Raw genomic sequence first — 26,227 nt, forward strand, 5'->3', positions numbered from 1 at the left:
TTTAGAAATGAGTTATACAACACAAAATAAGGTTAACAAATTATAACTTCCCTTCATTAATATTCTTTCTTATACACTTGATATTTACTATATACTATTACTATATGTACTATATACTTACTTTTTTAACACCATCAGACAATCTCCGTATTCCTGTATCACCATGTTCTCCTGATAAATCAAAGCTGACATTGGAAGTAGTTCCAGCTGATTTCCTAAGTCCAGTGTGGACAGTGATCAAGTAAAAGTAGTCATCATAGGCATAGTTGTCTGAGAGTGGAAACACTCCCCACTAGAAGAAATTTAGAGCTAATAAATTTACAATCAATGTCATTAACAAAATTATAATATCATTTTTGCAGACATTCTTGAGTCAGAACAGTATCAGTACTAAGGTACAAAGGCTATTGAGAGAAGAAAGTAAAGAAAATATGGTGAAAGAAAGATAAACTTAAGTGGGTGAGGCTTCTTAAGACAAGTATGGAAATGGGATTACCTTTACATTTGCATTCATTTTAAAAGACAAAAAAACAACAACAATGTAATTCGAGTAATGAGATTTTAAAAAAATTTTTTTTTCATTAGTGGTTGGGTTATTAAAGATATCTTTCTAATTTGGACATTTTATTTTCGCCTGAATTAGTACATGCAGTTATTAATCTATAGAATGCTTTATACACTGCTTAGATATTTTCTACTTTGCCTGAAAATGCTAGGCAAGACACAGTATGTTGAATTTCCTACTTTGCTGGTAAAATATAAAGTAAAATGCTAACAAAAAATAAAATTATTTGTCCCAAAATAGTTTAAATAAAAATTAAAAATAGTGTTTAATTGTCATTTATTTATTTTTTGACAGATTAAGTTTTTAAAAAAAATTACCTGAAACATTGCCTTTCTATCCATATAGTGTGCCCATAATGCAATACAAGTAAATAGTAAATAGAGACTAATCAGTACACCAAGAACAAGACCTTGACCTTTGATGTCAAATTTACTGAAGACTGTAGCAAAGTGTATTGTGTTTGGGAATACATTGAAAGACATGCCACTGACTACTTCTGATCCGCTATCACATGTACAGACAACATTTGTGGTTAAATTTGATAGCTGTAAAAAAAAATCATTTATAAATTAAAATGCATTACAAAACAACAAAACAAAAAGATTATGGTCTACTTTGTAGAAGTCTTATTAATTTCAATACCCTGCATTTGTTTGGTTCCCAGTCTTTTAGCGCATGGTCCCATGAAAAGCAAGCAGCAGAAACAATTTCAAAATAGTATGGAGCTTCTAAATTATTGTTGATAGCTAGTTAAAACATAAAAGTTACACAGTTATTAGTAAGTAAGCAAATTGAAATATGTCTGTCTCTATTTGCTTTTAATAGAATTAATTGCATGTGACTAGTTTTGAGGCAACATTAGAAGAGGAAATAGGTTATGTTACAGTCCCTGCCCCAAAGGGACACTTTATACCATAAAATTTTCCCCAAAAGGAGCTGATGAAACCTGTTATGGACAGACCTTCTTTTTGACATGTAAAAGAGGTGTGTCCTATACTTTCTTAAATATCAAAATACATTTCCAAATGCCACCAAATTAAGTAGGCTAATACATAAATAAATATTATGGGACTTATAGAAATAGTTCATAAGTAATATTTTTTAAAAGATATAGTTGTACTTTGGTTCTTTTGGAAGCAAACATCTTTGTTTTTAAAACTAAATATACAAAATGTTTTTACAAAGATGCAACATTTAAGAAACAAGATAAAATATGTTTCATTCTTTTCTTTATACTACTTATAGGGGTTGAAGAAATGCAGCAATCAAAAGTGAGAACATCTATTTTGTATTCTATAACATATAGTTACAATATTTTGGTATTAGACCAATGAATGTAACCGAAAAGTTTAAAAAAAATGTGTTTCCAGTTGCAACATACTAATGGTCTTCTCATAAACCTAAATATGCATATTATATGCCCAGATATATAAACATTTTGTAAAACAGGATTTAATAGGTAAATCATATTAGTCAACAACTATAATGTAATGCAACCAGGCAACCAATGTGTAATTAGCATACATATTTCTGAGTAATTTAATATGTGAATATTAGTGTATTATTTTTTATTCCATTTTTGAAGGTAAATGCTTTTATGTGTATTGTAATGTAATGTCTGCTTTTAAAAATTGTTTTTGATTGCCAGTAGAAATCTAAAGAAACAACTCTGAGAACTGTAAGTTTTCAATTAAAGAATATTATCTTTAATTAGATTAAAACATTTGTTTAAATATTAAATTGGATTCTTTCTATTGTAATCAATAATTCAATTACATACCACCATCAAACTAAAAAAATGTATGACCTCAATGACACTATTATATTTACCTTCCCGTTTTCTTCTCAGATACTTTTGGCTCACTATTGCATTGGAATCTAAAGAACACATGTTTCCATAATTAAATAAATGAAATAAAAATAAAAGTGAATTGAAAAATGTGTACACAATAACTAAATCAAATATTGTTGCAGTTATTACCTAGAAATGGTTGAAGTCCAATATATATTGTTCCTGACTTTTTAAATTGTCCTGGTTCAAAGCAAACCCCTTCACATGAACTAAAAGACTCGCTGGTTACAGTTTTGCTAAACAAAAATTGTTTATTTAACTTTAGGTCATAATCACAAATACTAAAAAGGAATTTCTATTTTTTTTTTAAATTTGCAAAAACCATAGAATAAAATGATTTACAGTTAGTTAATATGATAATTTTCCTTTAAAAGTTGTACTAGCCTTAATTTGTTTATTCAGCAGATACAAAGAAATTTTATAAATGTATGTATGAAGGGGATCTATTGGAATTTTTTTTTGTAATCCAAAATAAGCACTAGCTCATTTTCAACTTATATGAAGAAGCCCAATCTGGCAAACTGATTTCAGTCAGAATATTAGAAGGCTGGGTAGGGCCTGATTCAACTTGGTTTTCATCAGTACATTTTCTTTGTCAACTTGTTTCTTTAGTTGTAATAAATTAAACTTGTAATGAGACCAGGTCTTACTAGACCTATCAGTTTTTCTGGTGAGTCTGAATAAATATATCAGATCTTAATAGACATGAAATTATAGTGAATAAAAGGATAGTGCACCAAGCACACAATCAGGAGCCTATCTAAATTTTTGGTAAGCCTAAAGCTATACAGGGGGAAGTCAACAAATTATTCCTGTTTTTTTTAGAAATAGTAGAAGCACATTTCTTGCATATTCAATATTTAGTCACTGTCTTTAATTTAAATAGTTTGAAATCAATTAATAATTGTATCTTTTGCATTTTTTATTACCTGACATCATAAACTAAATCAGTAGGTTGCACATCCATCTTGAAAAACAATTTGTATGCCAGAAAAGGATTTGTGGGAAGTATTTTGATGCAGAAATGTAAAAATGTTGCACTGTAGATAAACAAAAAAAGTCATGACAATTTTATTTTAGTCTGAAGAAATATTCTACTTATAGTTGTTGTTTTTTTGCTCAAGACTCATTTAAATTACAAGTGTTTTATCTTCTCTCTAACATTTGTACAAAGAATTCAAGAAACAATTACTATTCAATATAGGATGAAATAGCAAATACTTAAGCAATTTTTTACTTAACTTTGTCAATTACAAAAAAAAGGAAACAATTATATATAAAAACAATAACTGTTAATTTAAAGGTTTTGTTAACTTAGGAAAAAAGAAATTTTACAGTTTAAAAAGTTTGGGATTTGGAAGAGGAAGCAGGATTCAAATGAAGGATAAGTAGATGACAATGTCATTAAGAGGGGGGAAAAAAATAAGATTATTGAATGTTTCTATTAGGCTACATTTGTTTCAAAAGTTGTTTTTTTTTTGCTTACTTGTAAAAGAACTTGTGATAAAACAAATGAGATGCATCATTTTCATTAAATTTATTTTGAAACAATGATTCTTTTGCAAATGAGCAATTAGTCTTATTAGATTTAAAACTAATTGTTGGGTTTGTTATATTAATTTTATTTCCATTATCTTGTTCAATAGACCCAATAAGTATATCAGTATTAATATGTTGAGCATTCAAGCCATGTGTGTAGATATTAACTGTTTTCACAACCTGTAGAAAAAAAAAAGTAAAAATAAAGGATGTGAGAGGGAAAATCAGATTAAATCTGTCAACTACAATTTTTCTCATATCCGTCTGCATTTTATTTACCCTCTTCTACTTTTCCTTTCAAATAAGCATAGTACATTTTATTAATAAATTAGACTGTGGAAATAGAACTTGCAAAAGTCATTTCAATGTGCAATTGTAATTTTACTAAAGGTACTTAATATAAAGGAGGTGCGGTGGTCAAGTGGTAAAGCGCTTGGCTTCTAAACCTGTAAGACTGGGATTTTTTATTTCAGGATCTTTAGGGCACATATGAAACCATCCAGCTGTAATGGGCACTTGACATTAGTTGGGGAAAAGTAAAGGGGGTTGGTCGTGTGCTGGCCATATAGCACCCTCTTGAACTGTGCGCCACAGAAACAGATGATCTTTACATCATCTGCCCTCTAATCCACAAGGTCTAAAAGGGGAACTTTGGTTGTACTTTAAGCAAAATAAATCTACACTTTAGTTGATACTAACATTTTAATTGATTGGCATGGGGACTGGCTTCGAGTGAGGCAAGTACCACATGGGGTGGAGAAATGTGTTTGCTTAGACCCTGCTATACTCTTTGGCATTGTTGCCTGTCAGAGGTCTGTGATTTGTGTCCCTGTCTATATTCTATCATCATCAGTAAGTACTACAGTGTCTACTTGATATAATTATTTAATTTGTTTCAGCACTAGGTTACAAAACATGATTTACATTATCTGTTTTAATGCCAGCTTAATGAAGCTTTTAGATGCATATATCTATTTTGTTTAATATTCCTTCCTTTAAAGTTGAACAAAATATAATTTTTTAAAAATGTGTTAGTACAAGTAATTTGAATACATGACATTAATTAGGTTCTGTGTAAAAGAATACTGCTATGCTTTGAAAAAAGTTTAATCATCATGACTTTATTTTCATATGTATCTATTCTAAATGAAATGACTTATCTTACCTTGATTTGTAGTTCCTTTTCCACAGTATTAATGCCATTGAAAGTAAAACCAAGGGTTAATTTAGGGTCTGTCAGGTTAAATACATCTGTTAAATTACTTCTTTGTGGTGCTATTTTTTGCAGTGTCATTGTGTATTTTTCTTTTTTGGTCTCATAATGGCCACTGGGGTTGGTCATTTTTTTAATAACACGAAAGACATTCTCCCATGCATTGGTTACATTCTCCACTATATTAGCAAACTGTTGATAGAGATGTATTTATTTGGAAATATATTGCTTTTTATTTTACAGCCTTAATAACACACCTGAAATGACCATACAATTTGGTTACTACAGGTGACTTTGTTTTGCAAAGCCTCTTTTCTTTTTCAATTAACTATAATAAATGGCTCTAAATCAACACCGATAACAGTGAACTCAGGTGTACCTCAAGGAACAGTCTTGGGTCCACTACTATTTTTAATTTACATAAATGATTTACCAAATTGTATTAGTTCAGGAACAAAAGTCAGATTATTTGCAGACGATTGCATAATATATAGAACAATAAAAACAACACAAGACACAGATATTTTACAAAGAGAATTAGATGAATTACAGAAATGGGAATCAATTGGAGAATAACTTTCCACCCAGAAAAAATGTCAGTTGTTAAGAGTAACAAAAAAACTAAAACAAATTAATTCCACTTATCTTATTCATGGCAAACCAGTAACACAGACTAAAAACGCAAAATACCTAGGTGTTATAATAAATGAAAAACTGTCATGGAATCCACATATTGAAGAAACTACAAAAAAATCAAACAAAGCATTAGGATTTATTAAAAGAAATTTCTATAAATCAAATAAGAACATAAAACTAAAATGTTATTTAACCTTGGTTAGGCCAATAATAGAATATGCATCCTCCGTTTGGGACCCCTCAACTCAAGAAAACATTAAGAAACTGGAACAGACACAAAATAGAGCAGTGAGATTCATAACAAACGAATATTCACATTTGACTAGAGTAACACCTTTAGTAAAATCACTAAATTTAGAAAGCCTTCAGGACAGAAGGCTCAAAAGTAAAGTAGCAATCATACATAAAACACTGAACCATAATCTTCAAATACAAAAACAAAATTTAATAAAATACTCTGAAAGACACAAAGATAAAGGCACATTCCTCGTCCCATATGCTAGGACAAATTTGTACAAATACTCCTTCTTCCCTAGTGCTATTAGAGCATGGAATGGGTTGCCTGAGCTAGCCAGGAAAACCAGTGACTTGGCAGAATTTAAGTCATTGGTAAATATGCATGACTAAATGCATGAGGCGTAGGACGTAATCATCTTCTTTTTTGAAGTAACGTCTGTATTATATAAGATAAGATAAGATAAGATCAAGTAAAAGAATGCAAAGAAGTCTAAAGAGAATATATAGGCTACATTAGAAAGCTACACTACAAATAGGAGGGACGTTGCATTATAAAGCACTAGACAGTGCAGAATAGGATACTTATAAACTAGGGGTGCACCGGATAGTACTTTTGATATCCGGCCGGAGCCGGATATAACCGGATAGTACAATTAGATATTCGGCCGGAGCCGGAGCCGGATACCTACATGACTCAAACAGCTCGTTTTACTGAAGTTTTTGCAAATCTTCTATATAACATACCTATATTCATATTATTTTGTTATTTACTTTCTTACTTTAAACTCTATCACTGATTGATAAATTAAAATGAACAGCATTTTTTTTTACAGATATGCTTATCATAAACTAATCTTTGTAACATGAGATGGTGTGTGCGTATGTATTGTAAAGTAGAATGTGGGATAACTCATGCAGAATATATAAACATATATGTAACTAATGTAAATCTTTCAAAGGTAAAGTTCACTCTTGGTTTTATAGCGTAAATCTTTCTTAAGTACAATTTAAGTTGTATAGTGGGTAGATGTTTGTGTTCATGTATTTGACACCATCAACTTGTCATTAGGCTCGTGTTTTAAAGGCCACAAACCGCTTCTGGTTTGTATCTAATACAGATAATGGCTTAGTAAATATCTTAAGTACAGCAAATTTGCAGCCGTATGCTGGCCATTAAATTTTGTACAATGCAAAACATAGCTGCTTCGGTCAAATGACTCATTCAACCAATGGGCAGTTAAACCAAAATATGATTCAGTGGTATTATCAGCTGTCCAAGTGAACGTTGAGAAAGCGATGCTTTTAGCATCAGATAGCATTTCACGAAGCTTTGAGGAAATATTGTCGTAGATATCTGGAATAACACGTTCTGTAAAATATTTGCGACTAGGCACAGTGTATCTTTTCTCCAGTACTTTTAAAAGTCCAATAAATCCAGGCTTCTCAACTACTTGGTAAGGTTCCATGTCAGTTGCAATCATCTTTGCTATGGCCAAGTGAATGCGTTTAGCATTATCACTATTAATATCCCACAATTTAGCTTTGTCTAAGACCTATTTAATCCCTGGTTGCTGCTTGTGTGTGAGGCTTGACGAATCACGGGAGCTCGTAGACGTACTGGCACAGGCAGTGATATTACTTGATGCTGATTTCAATGCAGTCATTTCGTTGAATAAGTCTGGGTGTTTCGAGCGTAGATGACTAATCATAGTGGTGGTTGAGAAGTCTTTAGGTTTGCCTGGTTTACCATGTGACAGTACTATTTTACAAGCATTGCAAACTGCTTTAGAGTAGTCCATTGTTTTGACATTAAAGTAACGCCATGTAAGTGATGACTTTTTATCAGCCATTATTATTTCTATTTAATTTACTAAATGCCCTTGCAAGCCACTTTTATACCCGTGGCTTGTGTAACAAAATACTTGTAGGGGTGTGTCCTGTAGTAGTTCAGCGCTCTAATTTACATTTCTCTTCAAGTAAACAAACTTAGTGTCATCATCTAGTGACCTCTAGACTGTGTCAATATGTCTTAACAATTTGGTTTGTGGTCCAGACCCTTGATTGACAACCTATCTCATAATAAACAAACTCATACCAGATTAACCTTATAGAGATTTGGCTTGTAGTCCCGCCCCTAATAAAAATTCTACTCCAAGTAAACAAACTCAGTTCCCTCATAAGATGTGACCTCTAGAAAGTGTCAACACGTTGACATCTGGCTTAATGTGGTCAGCTGCCTATCCGTGAACTCAATGTTATGGACTAAACAAACAAAAGGAGGTGGGGGTGCTCATCTCTACCTCTGGAGATATACTCGCACATCTAGACAGATTATCAGCGTGACGCAGTTAAGGAATATTACGTGTTTACAAGACCACTCAAAGGTCAAGACAAGCTTTTAAAATGTGCCAGACATCGCTGCTACGTATGTAATACGAATTTATAATGTAAAGTCTAGCCCCCCCCCCCCAATAACAAACCTAGTTCCCTCGTGTGACCTCTAGAGAGTGCTTACGTCCATCGTATCTGACTTGGGGTCACCTGTCAATCAATGAACTCAATGTGATGGGCTAAACAAATAAAAGGGGAAGGGAGTTGTTCATCTAGAAATATACCTGGTTACATTAGAGGTGTGGCTCTTGTAGTCCAGCCCCCCCCCCCCCCCCAATAAAGATTAACTACTAAGTAAACAAACTCAGTTCCCTCGAAAGGTGTGACCACTAGAGAGTGTCAATACGCTGACATTAAACCTACGTCCATCGTATCTGACTTGGGGTCACCTGTCAATCAATGAACTCAATGTGATGGGCTAAACAAATAAAAGGGGAAGGGAGTTGTTCATCTAGAAATATATCTGGTTACATTAGAGGTGTGGCTCTTGTAGTCCAGCCCCCTCCCCCCTAATAAAGATTAACTACTAAGTAAACAAACTCAGTTCCCTCGAAAGGTGTGACCACTAGAGAGTGTCAATACGCTGACATTAAACCTACGTCCATCGTATTTAACTTGTGGTTACCCAACCATAAAAAACTCAATGTGATGGACTAAACAAATAAAAGGGGGTGGGAGTTGTTCATCTCTACCTCTGGAGATATACCCGCACAGCTAGACAGACGTCTGGTCAGCATGACGTAGTCAAGGAATGTAGCATTTTAACATGTTAACTAACTTACTCAAAGGTCAAGACAAATTGAAAAAAGTGCCAGCCATTGCTGCTCTGTATGTAAAGCGCATTTATGATGTAAAGTTTCATCTCTATTTATATTAAGTTATTAACACGCCTTGTCTTTATAATAAACGAAGTTTGGTGCATATTCATAATGGCTCTATTTTTAAGCATATTATTTTGTTTTAATATAAACATTAATACATTCTATAACAGACAGTAATGGAACGAGGTCCACTTTATGCATATTAAATAGGTGTATTTTTTACTATCCGGTTTACTATCCGGTAGTGATATCCGACCGGAGCCGAATAGCACCGGATAGTAAAAAATGCCGGATATTCGGCAGAAGCCGGAGCCGGAGGGACTATCCGGTGCACCCCTATTATAAACCCAAAGCAAACACTAATGAACCAAATAAAATACTAATGACAATAATAACTGAAGGACATAAGAAAGAAACAAGAGCAAAAGAGATACCAAAACTTTAATCCCAAGCAAATTAAAATTGCAAATCAAAACAAAAAATATCTGGAGGCAACAAGACATACTTTCATTAATATGAAACACAACTGAAACTGTTTATAAAACCATGGTAATGCCAGTGTAACTATATGCCAGCCCAACTTGGAGAGCAAAAAAAAATGTCACAACAGTCAATTGTGTGTTTTTTCTCAAATGGAACAACAAGGAACATAACCAATGAAATAGTGACAAAACTTTATCAGAATTCAATGTTTAATTCTATTAGAATGTCAAATTTATTACCTGTGAAAGTGTTACTTGCTTATTCTTTTTTAGTTCATCTTCAGCATTCTTAACCAACTGCTTGATTTCTTCTTCACTATAGCTATCATACGTTTTTTCAAGCAATGAATAGAGGTTTTTAGATTCTATGTTCTGTACTGTTATTATGTTGCTGACAATTTGATAGACATCTTATAGTTTTCAAATAAAACAAAACAATTAGATAAATACTATTGAAAACAGCACTCTGTCAAAGTAATTTGTGCTGTTTATTTTTATTATGCAAGAAAATGTTTAACTACTTCACCTTCAAGACACGGATTGAGTGCAGAAAGTTCAACTGGTGGTAATTTTGTCAAAGAATCAGTCAATGTCTTTGCTGCACTAGAGGCAGTTTCCTTTGGAAGAGTACATGTGATAATTGTATTATGGTGTGAAAAAAAAGTCAAGCAGATAAAAAGAGAATGTTTCATCACAGTCTCGCAAGTTTCTTAAATGAAGAGTAGGATTAATGATGTGATTCAAAAACATTATGTGGATAAGTCAAGGTTAACTATTGTAACAAAATAAAAATCCATACACCAACATAATAACAACATCATATTACCATTGATTTTGTAGATAACTGATCTGAATTGTTGGTGACAATAGCCAAGGAGTTTGCAAAGATCTGAATTAGTCCTGGGTTTTCATCTGTATCATTTTGGATGACTTGACTAACTTTGACAACATATGTATTGATCAGCTTGGAAAAAACATATTCCTATTATTAACATTCTCAACTCATTAATTATAAGATTATAAGTTTCAAAGCTAAAAATAGTCTATAACTTACATCACTTTGCTTGGTTGTATAACCTGTGGGTGCAGGGGTGGTAGTCCAGGAGGTTGATGTTGAGCCATTAAAGTTTACATATCGACTCTATAAGCAATAGAATAGTATTTCAATAAATATAATTATTGCACTTTATTGAACTATATTGAAAACAAAATGAAAAGAGTAAGTATGAATATTTCTTAATCAATCTTACACTTATATAAGTTGAAAGGGAGGCTGCACGTTGTGTTATTTTAATTGGATCACCAATCATTTCAACAGATTGAATTCTTTTATCCACAAAGGAAAAAAAACTATCGCTGTCATTACTTTGCTGATTTAAAAGTGCATTAGCCTGAATCTAAATATAGAAGAAGAAATCACAATGAAATCAAACTATGAATAATACATTTTATGTAAGATAATCATCAAACAGATTAAGTCCTCTTAACCTGAAGTAGACTTAACTCTGGGTGATGATTACAACAATTTAAATTCAAAATTTATATAGCTGGTGGTGTGTGTGTGTAGTGGCTGAGTGGTTAAACTCTTGGCTTCTGGACCGGAAGACCTGGATTCAAATCTCATATGAAGACTGGGATTTTCAATTTCAGGATTTTTAGGGCTCCCTTTTCACCCTTGGGGGCGCTGTGGCTGAGTGGTAAAGGGCTTGGCTTCCAAACCTGGGGTCCTGTTTTTGAATCTCAGTGAGAACTGGGATTTTTTAATTTTGGGATTTTTAGGGCGCCCCTGAAATCACCCAACTCTAATGGGTACCTGACTTTAGTTGGGGAAAGTAAAGGCAGTTGGTCCAAGTGCTGACCACATGACACCGCGCTTGTTAACTGTTGGCCAAAGAAACAAGGTAGCAAGGTCTGAATTTGTGCAGGCCACTAAGCGCATATTTTAAAATTAGTAATTAAAGAATCATGTGGATGAGCCTTATATTTTAAGAAATATGCAAAATACCAAGAAAAAATGAAGTAAATAAAATTGTAAAAAAATCAATTAACACTTTTGAAAACATTGACATCAAGATGGACTATTCATATGAGAAAATAAAAGATGAAATTATTAATTTTCTAAGAAGGTTGAACATTAGTTCTTGAGATATATATTTGATCTCAGATTAAAACAAAGAAATTTTTCCTTTTGATAGTTCATAAATTTATCTTAAGAAATAGAACAGGAAGCATTATCTTATTATCTTATCTAATACAGCCGTTACTTCAAAAAAGAAGATAGATGATTACGTTCATAGATATTTCAATACAGATGTCATTACTTTAAAAAATAATGACTAAATAAAAGGGTTTTGGTTATCCTTTATTAATTGTTAAAAGATATCTGAGTTAGACTATTGCGCAGGATAGCTTTTGAAAAGATATTTTTAAAGGTCTGAATATCTGTAAAGATTAAAAATAAAAAATTAATGTTCGCAAATCAGAAAAAAAAAATTATGTTAGTTCTTTTATGATAAACTACGAACCATGACTGTTAAAGTACAGGTTGCCTTGGCTCTGAACATATCAAATATATTTATTATCACTAGACATTCTCCATCATTTCCTTTTGCGCCTTCTGTCAAAAATGTTGATGCTGAAATTTCATCTAGGAAAGTAAGGTTATATATATTTTTATATTAATAATACAAATAGCAAGAATAAAATTATTGGATTGAACGTGTTAAGAATTTGTCCTCTTTTTTTCTAAATGTGTAATCAATGAAAATAACTATAACTATAGTAATACATGTAAGTGATTTTAGGTTTGTGTTTTAATTTGTGCAGAAATATTCCACTCTTTTCCACATGCATCCCAATAGAAGTTAAGTTGAATTAATAGTATATTAAAAATAGAGGAAGTCTAGATAATAGAATGTAAACTAAAAAGAGTAAGATTAGTTTTTGGCTAACTTCCAGAATAAACTAAATAAAAGCCTGCTGTAGTGTTCTGATACACTTCATACAATAGCCCAAAATTGGTGTCTATGGAGCTGTTTTGTGTTCTCATCTCTTCATCTTTCCAACCAGGAAATGTAAACAGAAATGTAGTATCGGCAGCTAATCCTTCAGGACGAAACAAAATGTTTGTTAAACATAATGAAACAAATGCTTTCTGTTTAAAAAGTTGTAATTGTTAACAAAACATAATAAAACAAATGCTTTCTATTTAATAAGTTATAATTGTTAACAAAACAAATGAAATCAATGCTTTCTATTTAATATGTTATAACTGTTAGCAGAATTCATTCATTTTAACTTACCTACAGAAGGATGAACACTACAAGTTCCTCCATATGGTTTGCAGTTTGTAACAACAACCTTCCTAGCTTCCAGTGTAGTAGCATTGTCAAAACTGACTTGCAGTAAAATTGAATAGGTTACATCTTCTTCCCACAATTCACCATCAATATCAAAGAAATAGCTTGTAATGGCTACAATAATTAAAAAAACAACATTTTAAAAATGTGTCCACTAAAAATGATTACAATACTACTAAGACTCCATACTTATGAATCCAATGATCTTACTTGAGTTGATCTGCACCTTTTCTTCTCTAATACCATTGACATATTTGTACACTGACCAAACATATCTAGCTGACTTCATTTCATTTTGATCTGCATTGGATATCTTGGCTTCAAATACTGTTCTTTCACCTTTGACTATTTTCTCCAAACAATTCCAGATACAACTAAAATTTAGCAGAAAAAAATTAAGATCTTTTTTAAATTTTGTAGTTACGTTTGATCAGCCTGTATTGACTGAAATTAATTAGCTTTGAAAATTTCTGGAATCTGTCAAAGTAACATTTCTTTTGTTCTTCAAACAATAAGGTTTCAAACTAATATATAGACTATTTTCTAAATACTCTGTAGAATACTTTTCAAATCAAAATATTGTCTCAGTTTTTTTAATTCTAGATGGCTCTTTACTTATTTGCTAAAGTGTTTTCATAGAGAGGTTAAGTAAATACCTAAACTAATTAAAATACAAATTCAAATCAATATATTTTTGAAACATATATAGACACTTATTGTTGTGGAACTAAAAAAAAAGTGTTGATTAGACAGACTTATTTTCAGAGCATACTAATCAATTAATACAATTAAACTAATACATATCTTATTTATCTAGTTAAGTAAGCAGTAGTTCAAATGTATAACAAATTTAGGTCTATTACAATAATAATATAATAAATAAACACTTATCCATTTCTGAATATCTCACCTGCAAAACTTTGTGAGCCTTATTACAAATTTCTCAGAAGCTAATTAAATTGTTATGTGAGTTTAAAAAAAAATACTAACAACTCTTTAAGGTACTACAACAGATACTATAATAATTGCACAATCTTGCACTTACTGAACTTAAACTGAATGTATCAATGTAAGACTAATCCTTTTCTCCCCTTTACTTATAAGTCTAAATTATTACCTGTAGATTAGTTAAGAATTATTCATTTCCTAAATTAATAGCAACTAAAAACTTACTCAATAACAATATCAATAGGCTTTTTGTTCGTCATTTCAACAACTTGTCCAGCAGAACCATTCCTCTCCTCCACTTTGGCAACAACATAAAAAAGTGCCACATCATCTAAAGAGAAGTTTAATGTTGATATAGTAATCTTTCCAGCATTTGAGTTTAGCGAGATGTTGCAGTTGGTTAAATTCTCAAAACTAATATCTGTGTTAAATTTGTGTGTATACTTGGGTATTTCTTGTTTAGAACTTAACAAATAACATGACCATCTATAGGTAAACTTCTTTGTTGAATTCTTACTAGCAGCAAGTTCTTTTGTCTCAGACTGAGCATCTAGTGTTAAATTCTCTCCAAGCTTTGCTTGTCTAAATGCTCCATATTTTATTTCAACTGCTATTGGTGGATATGTAACTTTTAAATACATAAAATCTGTTTCATTTTCACTTTTACGATCAAGTGATATTTGGAGCTGAATTTTATATAATCCATTTGATTGAATGACATATTTGAAATTTTTAACAATTGTCTCTTTTTTCTCTTCTTTTTTAATAGCGATATTGGATGAAAAAGAATTATTTTCCATTTTCCAAACTTGCCACTTCATATAAAATATGTCAGTTATATTGCAATCAAGTGTCCTCTCAGCCCTACCACTAATTGTAGGTAAAGTAGTTAGCCAGGCTTCTAGAGGTGTTAACATATTTCTGTATGTTGCATCGAAAAAATCTAATGTTGAAATGCAAGGAATAAATGTTTCAAATTTATAACTTTCTATTTCAGTAATAGAGTCCACTTCAATCAGTGCTTTGGCTTCTCTGACTGTTTCATCAGTGTAATTAAATGTAACATTCATAACAGTCTCTCCATTTTCAAATATCTTATTAAGTGTTTCCATTTCATTAACATCCCTAAAAAACTTGACATTCAAAGTACCATTGGCTGAATATCTCACTAATGTAAATGTGCATGGTTCTTTGATTCTAACAAGCCATCTTTTCTTTTCTTGCACAAAGTTTATGAAATATCCAACACGAATATGAAAATTATATGTTTTGTTGACCCCAAATGCTTCTATTACAGTTTTAATATCATACTCTCCCTTTTCAGAATAGCTATAGTAATAATCAAATGTGTCTTTTACAAATGTAACATTCCAGTTTGAGTTGGAAGTCCCAAAGTCTAAAGTGATGATCAAATCAGGATAGTCTGTGTAGATGTAGTTTTGAATGAGCCTCACATTCCCTATTCCATGAGAAGTTTTAGCATTAAAAGGTACCAGACTTTGGACTAAAAACACATCAGCTTGATCTACTGGAGATACTATGGTGAATTTGATTCTGTCTGAAACTGAAACAAAAAAAAAACATACTATTATTTTTAGTACTTGTTAAGATTTTTTACTTCTGCCCCCTAAACAGGCTGATGAACATTTTTAGAACATCTTTATATCCCCACCTTTTAAGATATTAAGGCAAATCTTACATGATTTGTTAGTCCACATCAAAATTAATTCAAACATTACAAATGAACCCAGCACTTTGCCATGTGAACAATGCATTTATCTAATATGCAGACAAATGCTCACTACATCCCTATTGTTTGTTTTAATCAAGGGAAAATTCAATTGTAACAGCTAAAATGCTCAAGGTGCAAAAGAATCTATACTGAAAAGAGTGGTAGGCTATTGAGGTCAAAGCTTTAAGAGCACTGCTTACACGTCCAAAATTATAAAATAAGTGTGTTCCCAAATTAACAATTAATAGTAATAAAACAATAGCATAATGAGAAACTTACTATCAAGTTCTGCATTATCCATTTACAACCTAGGTATAATACCCAACACACATTTCTCAACTGTATAAAATGAGACGTGGACCCCCCCTCCCCCATCTCTTTTGTTACACACTAACACACATTCGTGCTAAATATTAGTCCAGCCACTTCTTCAAGATTTTGGACTATTTTCCAACAATGTCTGGTTGATCTGCCTTGATAAGTGTTAACTTATTGTTTGTATTCATTGTTTGTTTACAGCCTAATGCCCTAAACATGCTTTGTTTTACTTAAGTCCAGCAGCATTTTCAATATATTAAAAGATTAGTGACTAGGTTTAAAAGTACAGATAAAGGTTAGGCCTACATTGTTAAAGAATGAAAACCAATCAATTTATTGCATATCTAACAAAATGTAGATCTAAATATCTAGTTGTCATTTACATTAAATGGTTTTATTAGCCACATATATAGGTCACAAACTATTTTCATTATCACATGAAATACTGCAGAATACCTTAATCTTCACATTTGAAGAAAATACCTTAATTTAATTATTGTTAGGTAAATTATTAAATAAAAGTAACAATGTTTTAGAAACTATGTGAAAAGCGTACCTCTAGTCATAACATTATGACACTCAACAACAACTGTATATTGTCCTGGTAAAGTATAGTTGTGACTTTTGACATAGATGTAACCAGAAGATTGATTTGGAGTTAAATCAACATTCACCTCATGAAGCTCCTCCTTGTCACCCCAGTTTATTGTACAGTTGGGCTAAAATATCCATTTATTAAAATGCAATTATGTAAGCAGTTAATCATGTATGAACATATCAACAGTAACTTATTCTCAGCATTTTATGATTCTCAGCATTTATGTTTCTTTTCCATAATAGCCTATTTCTAATATAACATTAACTTTATTTATTTATTTTTTTTAAATGTAGCCATCAAATTTAGTTATGTCTAAATGTTATAAAGAACTATGTATGGTCTTTGTATGATTAGATGATGCTGATACAGTTTAATAAGCATATCGTTTATTTTATCCTGGTATCAGAAAGTTTGATTCTAAAATTGTCTTTTTTTTTTTCTTTCAATCCATTTGTTGAAGAGATAAAGAAATATTTCAAATCTATAATAGATAATAGTGTTCTTTGCTGGTGGTGATGATGCTGAAGACGAAATTAGAAATAGTTTTTGCAAGCTTGAATTATGCTGATTTAGTTTAAAATTTAAAATTCAACTAACATCGTACCACCAAGAATAAAATGAATCAAAACTGCTAGATTGTAAACTTTAGATATTTAATCCACAAAATGTAATGTTGCTCAATTTATGGTGAGGAAAAAAATTCTTTCCCCTAAGCAGTATCAAAGTAAAGTCTTTCAATAATTCTGTCTACTAGCTAACCAGCATAATATTTGAAATCTACCATTATGTCACTAAAAAAAATCCTTATTATGTTAGCTTCCTATTATATCATTACAATAGTTTAGAGTTTGATTCTACATTACACATGCACATATAAACTATAATGATTGAATGCAGTCAACAAAAAATAATTTAATATTACATGTATCATTAAGTATCAAAAGCTTATCATTGATAATGTTTAACAATTTGGTGATATTGCATGTTTGACAGTCTAAAGCCATGGGAACAAAGTTGTCAAAAATGTTCTAATTGAATTTGAAATTATGATTTTAAACATTTAAACAGTATTGAGAGAAGAAAAAATTTTTAACTTTTAATACTTTTCTCTCACTTTTACATAAACATATCATTATTGTTAACTTTAAAAACCAAAAGTAGTTTCTTACTTTATTTTAAATATTACTACATCCTGTTTATGCATTGATAGTTCAAAGTGTTATGATTTATTTCAAACATATAATATCTGTAACACTTGCCATTCTCACAAGCAAACATTATTGAATTTTAGTTACTTAATTAAAAAAAAAGGGTATCAAACAGTAAACAATAAAATAGAGAATAAAAAACCAAAATATAGTAATGCCTGTATTATTTCTTGTTTCAGACTGAGTATGGGGAGGAGTTAAGTGATATCTTTCACAAAGAAATTTAAAATGTAAATGTTTATATTTAAACACTGATTAGTCCAAACATAGCATCAGTTTCTTTAGTCCATTTAGAGATTATTCACACTAAACAAATAGATTTCAAGATTAACAACTGCTGAAAAAAAAAAATTGAGATATAAAACATTGGAATCTCACTTGAGTTGGTCTATTTTTTGTCAGAAGATTATCTGTAGCTTTCATGGCTACTGCAACAATGTCCTTGGGATAAAAGAATCTTGGATTCTTTCTATGCTTTGTAATTTCAAAAGCTTTATCTGAAAGTAATATTAATTATGGCTGAATATTTACAAATAGTAATACTAAAATGTTCTCTTTGAGTGTAGCTGACAAGAAATCAACAACATTAAGGCTATTAATTTATTCCAAACTGAAGTAATCTGTAATGAGATAGATATGATTTTATTTATTTGATAATATATTACTTATTTTTATTTTTATTTGTATCTGAAGTGTATAAGCTAATATTCTTTTATATATTTTCATGTTATATTGAGTTTTACATTGAGAAAAATGAGATGGTTTTTTTTTTAATTTTGACTGTAATATCACTTATTTCAAGAATCATGGGAATTGTTTGTTTGCACAAAAACTTTTTATAGTAGGTAAATGCATCTGCTCCAAGATCGCTTTTAACTTTAGGTATGTCTGATCCATATTTCCAATCCATTAGCAAAATAGATCATTTGGTTACAGGTAGTTCTTAGTGGAGGAGTCGTGGTATATTTATGGATTTTATTTTTTGTGAGGACATTAGGTGAAGGTTTCTATGCTACTTTTACTTGAAGTCTAATTGTATTGTTGTTGCTTTTTTTTTTAAGTAAGCTTTGTCAATAACTGGTCTAAACACTGTTTCTTTTCCTATCTTGCCAGTTGACCATAATCATGACATGACCATCATATAATCCATGAAGTTTTCCAGTATGGCATTGAGGGGTTCTTTAAAATACATAAGCTTTGCTGAAAATTTTCCTAAAATACTCAGAATAAAAGTGTTTGTACCTTTGCCACTCTAAAATGTAGTGATGTCTTTATTTTCAGGATGCCTATTTTTTTGTTCATCTTCATTGATTCTATACTTTTAATTAAATTAGTGCTTCTAATCTCTTTAACAATATTTTAAGTTGTTATCCAAAATAAGAAATTGTAAAGAAAATTTGGCTACATCAATAATGGGAAGTGTAGTCAAGAGGCCAAGTTCGCTTGAACTTGGCTTGGCTACCTAGAAGGGGGCTTGATGTTCAACACCAGACTCAGGCAGAGTTGTGTTTACTGAGCGCCTAAAGGCAGCATGAAAAACCAACTCCTACATACCCCCTCCCCCCCCACTGGTCCACAAATGAGATTGGACCAAAAGCGCTCTGAGCATGCTATAAGCATGAAAGTAGTGCTATATAAAAGCTATAATAATTAATTAAATAGTCTACCAACCTAAATTACTGTTCTGTATTCCACAATGAGCAAAAAAAGAAACTGTTTCATTCAGAACTTCTCCACACTTAGATGTAGCTAAAACTGTAATATAATATCTGCCCTCATCCATGGGAATGAAAGAAAATAGGGCTTCCTTATCTGTGATGTACTTTGTTATGTTGTTATTATCTGTGGCTTTATTGAAGCTCCTCTCTGGTTGAGATACCTGTAGAGAGACATTAGAAAACTGATTATCATAGCATAGTAAAAGCAACACACTATTGAGTTTTTGTACACAAATTTGGTTATCAGGCTTATTATAGTTTAATTTTAGAGCTAAAATATATAGAATTAAAAAAAAATAGTATTCATTAATAACTAAAATCTTATGTATTTTTTTAAAAACATTTATGTGATCAGATGTTCATTTATTGTACTCACAATAAAAGTGAAATTAACTTCTTGCCCTGATATGATAGTTGCAGTTAGATCCCATAGTGAATCCACAAGAACATCTCTGACATAAGAGACATTAAGACCATATAAAACATCAAAATGAATCAAGTTCAGAATTTTAACATAGGGTTTTTTAGCATATGGCATGATGAAGCTAAAACTCAGATTGTCTGTGGAAACAAAAATAACAAACGTTAATGTAAAAAAATAATGTTTAAAAAAATATATGATAACTAAAAATAAATATCATTTTTCTTCTCCATGCTTTTTTTTAATTCAAAAGAAAATTGAGATAAAAAACTAAAAATTGTAAACATGTTGGTAAGAGACAGTGACATCCAACTGGCTTGTTATGTCAGGTTGTAAAGGAAGAAAGTTAAGGATGATTCACAAAGGGATCATGTGGTGGAAGCTTTAGATTTTATCTTTTCATATAATGTACACCTGCTTAGTGTATGAAATTTGCTATTTGGCACCTGAATGAAGATCTGTCAAGATTGCTTATATAATGTGAAATAAACATCCCTCATTCTCCAATACTCTGGGATTAGCTCCTTATTCTAGCCAGATCTGACTTTATACTTTGACAAAATGGAATCCCAATATGTCAAATACTAGATAGGCAGTGATTTCCTATCCATTTTCATTGTACTAGGACCAACAAAAGATCCATGAAGGAGAAATTGGCAGTAATCATTCACTTATATAAATGACTGCCACACAAACTAAAATCATTGACCAGGTCATTACCCATGAGAAAAAGCCTACATAGTCAGGGTCTGTAAACTATATCTAAATTAGCAAATAATAGAGGCATTATTGAGTTTGGTGGACCGGTCAAACTTAAACCTATCAATCTAAAACGTTTCAGCCCCTCTACAAGGCAACATTTAACAAGTCTGAAAAAGTACATTATAATAGGGCTTTAATGTATTCTGTAGAAATAGAACAAATGCTATCTGCTGCTCAGAACATCTTTCTTAAGGAAATACAAGTGCAAGGTTACATACAATGAATAGCTCTAAGATCTGAAGTCTTTAACAGACTCAAAATGTCAGTAAACTACAGACTAGTTTTGCAATTAAACAATTAATGTGATACTGTGTAGCACAAACTTTGCAAATAGGAATGGGCACATCTACAAACTTTGGAGAAGTATTCTACAGAATCTATATGATTTTGATGATGTGGATACATGGTCAATGATCATCGAAAAGATGGATAAGGAAAAAGGATTTCAATCCTAGAATATAATATAAAATCCACAAAATTCCAAAGAGTTTCAGATCACATAAAACAAAGTGTAAGCTGGGCAATGGCCCTACCTGTTACAATTTTGTATGCATCAGGCCAAACTTAGACTGCATGGAAAAGAAAAGACAAAAAAGTTTCAAGTTCTGTGATAATAACTTTAAAAGGAAGGAAGTGCTCATTTGGCCTCCTTCAGTCGTAGAGCGACTATGGTTCATCTCATAGCACACTTCCTCATGTGGCTATGGAGCCCTATTTTGGAGAGACACTCCCATCCACAGATAGCGCAGGTTAAGGTGGCTTTTGCTTCGGTGGTAGAGGAGCTGGCCCTTTTTCGGATTGTACGTTTTTCTTCCTGAGCTGAGACCCATGTACTTTCACTGTCCATAGCTTTCTTGGTCACTGTCTCTCTCCATCTGTTGCAGTCTAGAGCTATGTCTTCCCAATTGTCAGTATTGATGTTCACTAATTTGAGGTCACGTTTTATTACATCTATGTAAAGGAAGTGGGGGCAACCAGTTTTTCTTGTGCCAGTCACGAGTTGTCCATAGAGCATGACTTTCGGGATGCGCTTGTCCTCCATCCGGTGAACATGTCCAAGCCAGTGCAAACGGCGTTGTCTGAGGGATGTAAAGATGCTGGGAATACCTGATCGCACAAGGAAGTGCTAATATGTTAATATTGCGTCATTGTTTATTGTGAATGTTTTGTGAGAAAGTAGGATGTGACGTAATAAAAAAAGGATAGTCAGATTTTCTTCTATGTATACTATTATAAATACAAAGTCTCTGTTATTATTATTGTTATTATTAATTAATGTCTACAGTATTTTATTTATTCATCTGTGACAACAGAACATGGTGTCAGATTTGGTGTCAGATTGGTTCAAAGCACTGGTTACTAAAAGTAAAAGTAATTGAAAGGTTTGAGAATCATTTTTTGCCTAAGTCCAACACTGTGTATGACAGATTTAAATTCTTCATAAGAAATCAGAAGGTTGGTGAAACGTTTGAACAGTATATACTGATTTGAAGAATTTGTGCAAGTTTGACAACCTTTGGGATGAACTTGAAGATAGATTGGTATGTGGCGTACAGTCGGATTGAGTGAGTGAGAGCCTTCTGAGAGATGTAGACTTAACTTTAGAGAAAGCAGCAAGTATAATTCGAGCTGACGACCATACCCAAAACCAAATGATAGATATGAAAGGACTACATGTAGATGCTGCTTGTAAATAAAAGAGGATAGAAGATAGAAGAGTTTGAGTTTTTGGCACATCGGCACATTTTAGGCCATGTTGTGCCCATAATCCCTAAAAGGTTACTCTCCCTTCATACCACAAGAGCTAAATTTTAGTTAAGTTATTAAAAACAAGGTCTATTCACAGTTAAAATGGTAAAGGTAGTGAAAATTTAATAATTTAGTATAAATCTTTTGTAATTATTATATGTTCACAATGTCACAAATCAAATCTTTGTAGACAACCTCACCTCCCGGACAAAGCTCTGTTTGAATTTGTTGTGGGTCTCAGCTACCCACCAATCCTGCCACTCTCAATAGGTGGCAGAGGCAATACTCTGTCTCAGGTCTGAGCAGGGAATTTGGGTTCCTGACACAGCTTGATTTAGGGCTCTCTTTGCTTCTCTGTCTGCTATGCCCACATGGGACGGGATCCAGATAAAGGTGACATCCCTATGGTCAGCTGTTATTTGGTCCAAAAGCTTTAAGCTCCTATGTACCAATGGAATGTCAGCCTTCATCCGCCCCAAAGCTTGCAATGCAGATTTGGAGTCGGAGCATATGATTAAATTTCTCCTTTCTGATGCTTTGACTGCCATAAGTGCAAGCGATTTATCATGTTTTTCGGCCATAATGATGGAACATTGATAGGGGAGTCTACGGGAGATTGTTTTGTTCCAAAAGGAGCAGGCAGAAGTGACCTTTCCTTCCATTTTGGATCCGTCAGTGTAAATGGTGCCACAATCTCTGTAGCTCTCCTGCAGTTCCCTAAAGCTTGTAGTATGCTTGGGTCTGTATTTTCTTTTTTGAAATTAAGGAGGGATAAATTTAATTTAGGTTTATTCATCAACCAAGGAGGGTTCTGTGGGATTTCTATTTTAGAAGTTTGGTCAATGGGTGGGGTTAAATTTTGGATGGATTCTCTCATTTGAAGGCCCAACGGCTGTATGACTTAAGGACTTTGATTGTATAATTCTACATCTGTAGGGTTAAATATGGAGTCGAAAGCAGGGTTCGTGGGGTTGGATTTTAGCTTGACTATATACTACATTGTGAGCTTTTTCATTTTTATTCCATGGGGAGTTCTCCAGCCTCCACATGGAGACTTGGGATAGGTGATGTACAAAACGCGCAGAGACAGAGATGCAGGGCAGCATTTTGTATGGGCTCCAGTATTTTTAGATAAGATTTCCTAGCTGCTTCATTTATTATGGATCCATAGTCTAACTTGGATCAGATTAAACTCTGATATAGCAGCAGCAAGGTATCTCTGTCAGCTCCCCAGTCCGTATTGCTGAGTACTATGTGTATGTTTATTGATTTTTGGCATTTCTTCTTAAGTTCCTTAATGTGGGGGAGAAAATTAAATTTGGAATCTAGGGTGAGGCCTAAAAAATTTGTAATTTTGTAAACAGGGATCATCTTTTTGTGTAAAAATAGTTCAGGGTCTGGGTAGATTCCCATTAAATTACAAAAAATGCATGCTAACTGTTTTGGAGTCTGAAAATTTAAAACCATTATTGTTTGCCCAATTTTAAATTTTATTTAAACATAATTGTAATTTTCTTACTAAAGTATTCATCTTTTTGCCATGTGTAAAAATGACAAAATCATCAACATACAGAGAGCACTCTATGCCAGGGGACAGAGCCTTTATAATGCTGTTTATTTTAATGTTAAACAGGGTTACTGAGAGAATGCTGCCCTGGGGTCCACCCATTTCCTGGTCATAAGTGTCAGAAGCGGAGTTGCCCACTCGAACCTGAAATTTCCCTCACAAAGCGGGGAAGGTGTCCCTTAAGCTCCAAGCCACGTAGAATGCCATGTTTCCAGGTTGTATCATAGGCCTTTTCTATATCGAAAAATACAACTACTAGATGTTCTCATCTAAGAAATGCATTTCTGATGAAAGCTTCCAGCCTTACCAAATGGTCAGTTGTTGTCCGCCCCTGCCGGAATCCGCACTGGTAGTTGGAGATTATTTTATTTCTCTCAAGGTACCAAACCAACCTATTATTTATCATCCTTTCCATGGTTTTGCAGATGCTGCTTGTTAGTGCTATTGGGCGGTAGTTAGCTGGATCAGACCCATCTCTTATCTGTTTAGGTATCGATATAACTGTGGCTTTTCTCCAGTTGTTTGGGAAAGCACCTGTTTGCCATACACAGTTATAGATTTTTAGCAGAGTTGCAAATGAGGGTTCGGGAAGATGCTTGAAGAACTGATAATGAATTTCATCTTCTCCTAGCGCTGTGTCATGTGATTTGTCCATTGAGTCCCTCAGTTCTTCAAGCGAGAACGGTTTGTTATAATTTCCATTATTCTCAGATCTGAAGTCAATGGGGTGTCTTTCCTCCCTTATATTGACTTTTTTGGAATTCTGGCGTGTAGTGTGCAGTGGATGATTTATCTGCTATTGAGGATGCATGTGACGAAATAAAAAAAGGATAGTCTTCTATGTCTACTTGTATAAATACAAAGTCTCTGTTGTTATTATTAATTAATGTTTACAGTATTTTATTTATTTATCTGTGACAACAGAACAAGTTCTTTGTACCTCTCTAAGATGTTCATGACTCAAACAGAAATGCATTATACACAGCCTTACTCCAGGATTTTCAAAAAGTGGGACAGAAGCCTTAAAAACCTCTCAAGCCCTAACTCAAACAGAGTGCTCATGATGAATATTGTTGGATCCTTTTTAAGGAAAACTTATCAAAACTTACCACTAGAAAATGATGAATCCAATATAATTGAAGAAATATTTTTGGGTGGAATAACAATTTCTTTCCAAACAGATAGAACTGTGTATAGAACTTTGACATCAAATGTGTAATTGTTGTAGATAACTGCCACCTCTTCACAAGGATGGTTTAATCTTCTTATAATATAAATACTTGAGTTAAACCAAAAACTGTCATTGCTATCATAGTAATTTTCAGTTGTAGAGAAGCAAGTCAGTATAATGTTGAATTGAACTGGAACATCTGTATAAAAATAATAAAATATGCTTTTAAATAATAATATATTTTTAAAAAGTTCCCCTTTCAGATATTGCAACCTATAGGGCAGATGATGTAAAGGTCATCTGTTTCTGTGGCCTAAAGTTAACGAGGGTGTCATATGGCCAGCACAATGACCAACCGCCTTTACTTTTCACCAACTAATTTCAGGTACCCTTTAGAGCTGGGTGGACTCAGAGGCGCCCAAAGATCCCAAAATTGAAAATCCCAGTCTTCACCAGGATTTAAACTGGGAAACCCCGGTTCAGAAGCCAAGTGCTTAGCCACCACGTCTCTAAATAATAATATAGTTATACAAAAAACTGTGTAGGTCTGCACAAATATAAAAATGGTGCAAATCATTTTATGACAACCAGTTACACTATGCTCATTGCCAGATGTATGGTAGATTCAAAAGCCAAAGGACTACCAGGCTTGAGTTATTTTTCCAAAACTAGGTTATGCTTGGAGGGCTTAAATAGAACAGAAGAAGTTTAACAACTTCCATTTACCTACCTTAGAAATAATCTAAATATGCCATCATACAAAAAAAAAATTCTATGTATTTAAAAATAGTTGATCTTCCAGTATCTTTACCTTACTGGTGCAACCATAGCTTCAAAAAGCAGGCCATAGTTTTCAGAAAGAATGAATCATCCTTTTGAAAAGCTCCTTATCTTCTTATATAATACAGACGTTACTTCAAAAAAGAAGATGATTATGTCC

The 26,227-nt window shown here is 32.5% G+C and overlaps 1 protein-coding gene across 1 annotated transcript in view; it reads right to left on the reverse strand.

Moving 5' to 3' along the window:
• The window catches only part of LOC106054077 (uncharacterized), a 64,112-nt gene that overhangs the window by 16,603 nt on the left and 21,282 nt on the right, over positions 1 to 26,227 (reverse strand). Inside the window, exons 21-43 of the mRNA XM_056021360.1 lie at positions 25,226 to 25,486; positions 19,994 to 20,178; positions 19,571 to 19,778; positions 18,278 to 18,396; positions 16,650 to 16,812; positions 14,269 to 15,607; positions 13,306 to 13,469; positions 13,039 to 13,209; positions 12,689 to 12,841; positions 12,262 to 12,383; positions 10,987 to 11,133; positions 10,791 to 10,877; positions 10,563 to 10,700; positions 10,263 to 10,353; positions 9,977 to 10,146; positions 5,122 to 5,361; positions 3,904 to 4,136; positions 3,347 to 3,457; positions 2,547 to 2,653; positions 2,396 to 2,443; positions 1,208 to 1,311; positions 883 to 1,110; positions 122 to 292 (exon numbers count right to left, since the gene is read on the reverse strand). Of these exons, the coding sequence (XP_055877335.1) occupies positions 122 to 292; positions 883 to 1,110; positions 1,208 to 1,311; positions 2,396 to 2,443; positions 2,547 to 2,653; positions 3,347 to 3,457; positions 3,904 to 4,136; positions 5,122 to 5,361; positions 9,977 to 10,146; positions 10,263 to 10,353; positions 10,563 to 10,700; positions 10,791 to 10,877; positions 10,987 to 11,133; positions 12,262 to 12,383; positions 12,689 to 12,841; positions 13,039 to 13,209; positions 13,306 to 13,469; positions 14,269 to 15,607; positions 16,650 to 16,812; positions 18,278 to 18,396; positions 19,571 to 19,778; positions 19,994 to 20,178; positions 25,226 to 25,486 (4,760 nt within the window). The remainder of the gene's footprint in view (positions 1 to 121; positions 293 to 882; positions 1,111 to 1,207; positions 1,312 to 2,395; positions 2,444 to 2,546; positions 2,654 to 3,346; positions 3,458 to 3,903; positions 4,137 to 5,121; positions 5,362 to 9,976; positions 10,147 to 10,262; positions 10,354 to 10,562; positions 10,701 to 10,790; positions 10,878 to 10,986; positions 11,134 to 12,261; positions 12,384 to 12,688; positions 12,842 to 13,038; positions 13,210 to 13,305; positions 13,470 to 14,268; positions 15,608 to 16,649; positions 16,813 to 18,277; positions 18,397 to 19,570; positions 19,779 to 19,993; positions 20,179 to 25,225; positions 25,487 to 26,227) is intronic.

This window comes from Biomphalaria glabrata, chromosome 2 (genome assembly GCF_947242115.1).
Source record: "Biomphalaria glabrata chromosome 2, xgBioGlab47.1, whole genome shotgun sequence".
NCBI lineage: Eukaryota > Metazoa > Mollusca > Gastropoda > Planorbidae > Biomphalaria > Biomphalaria glabrata.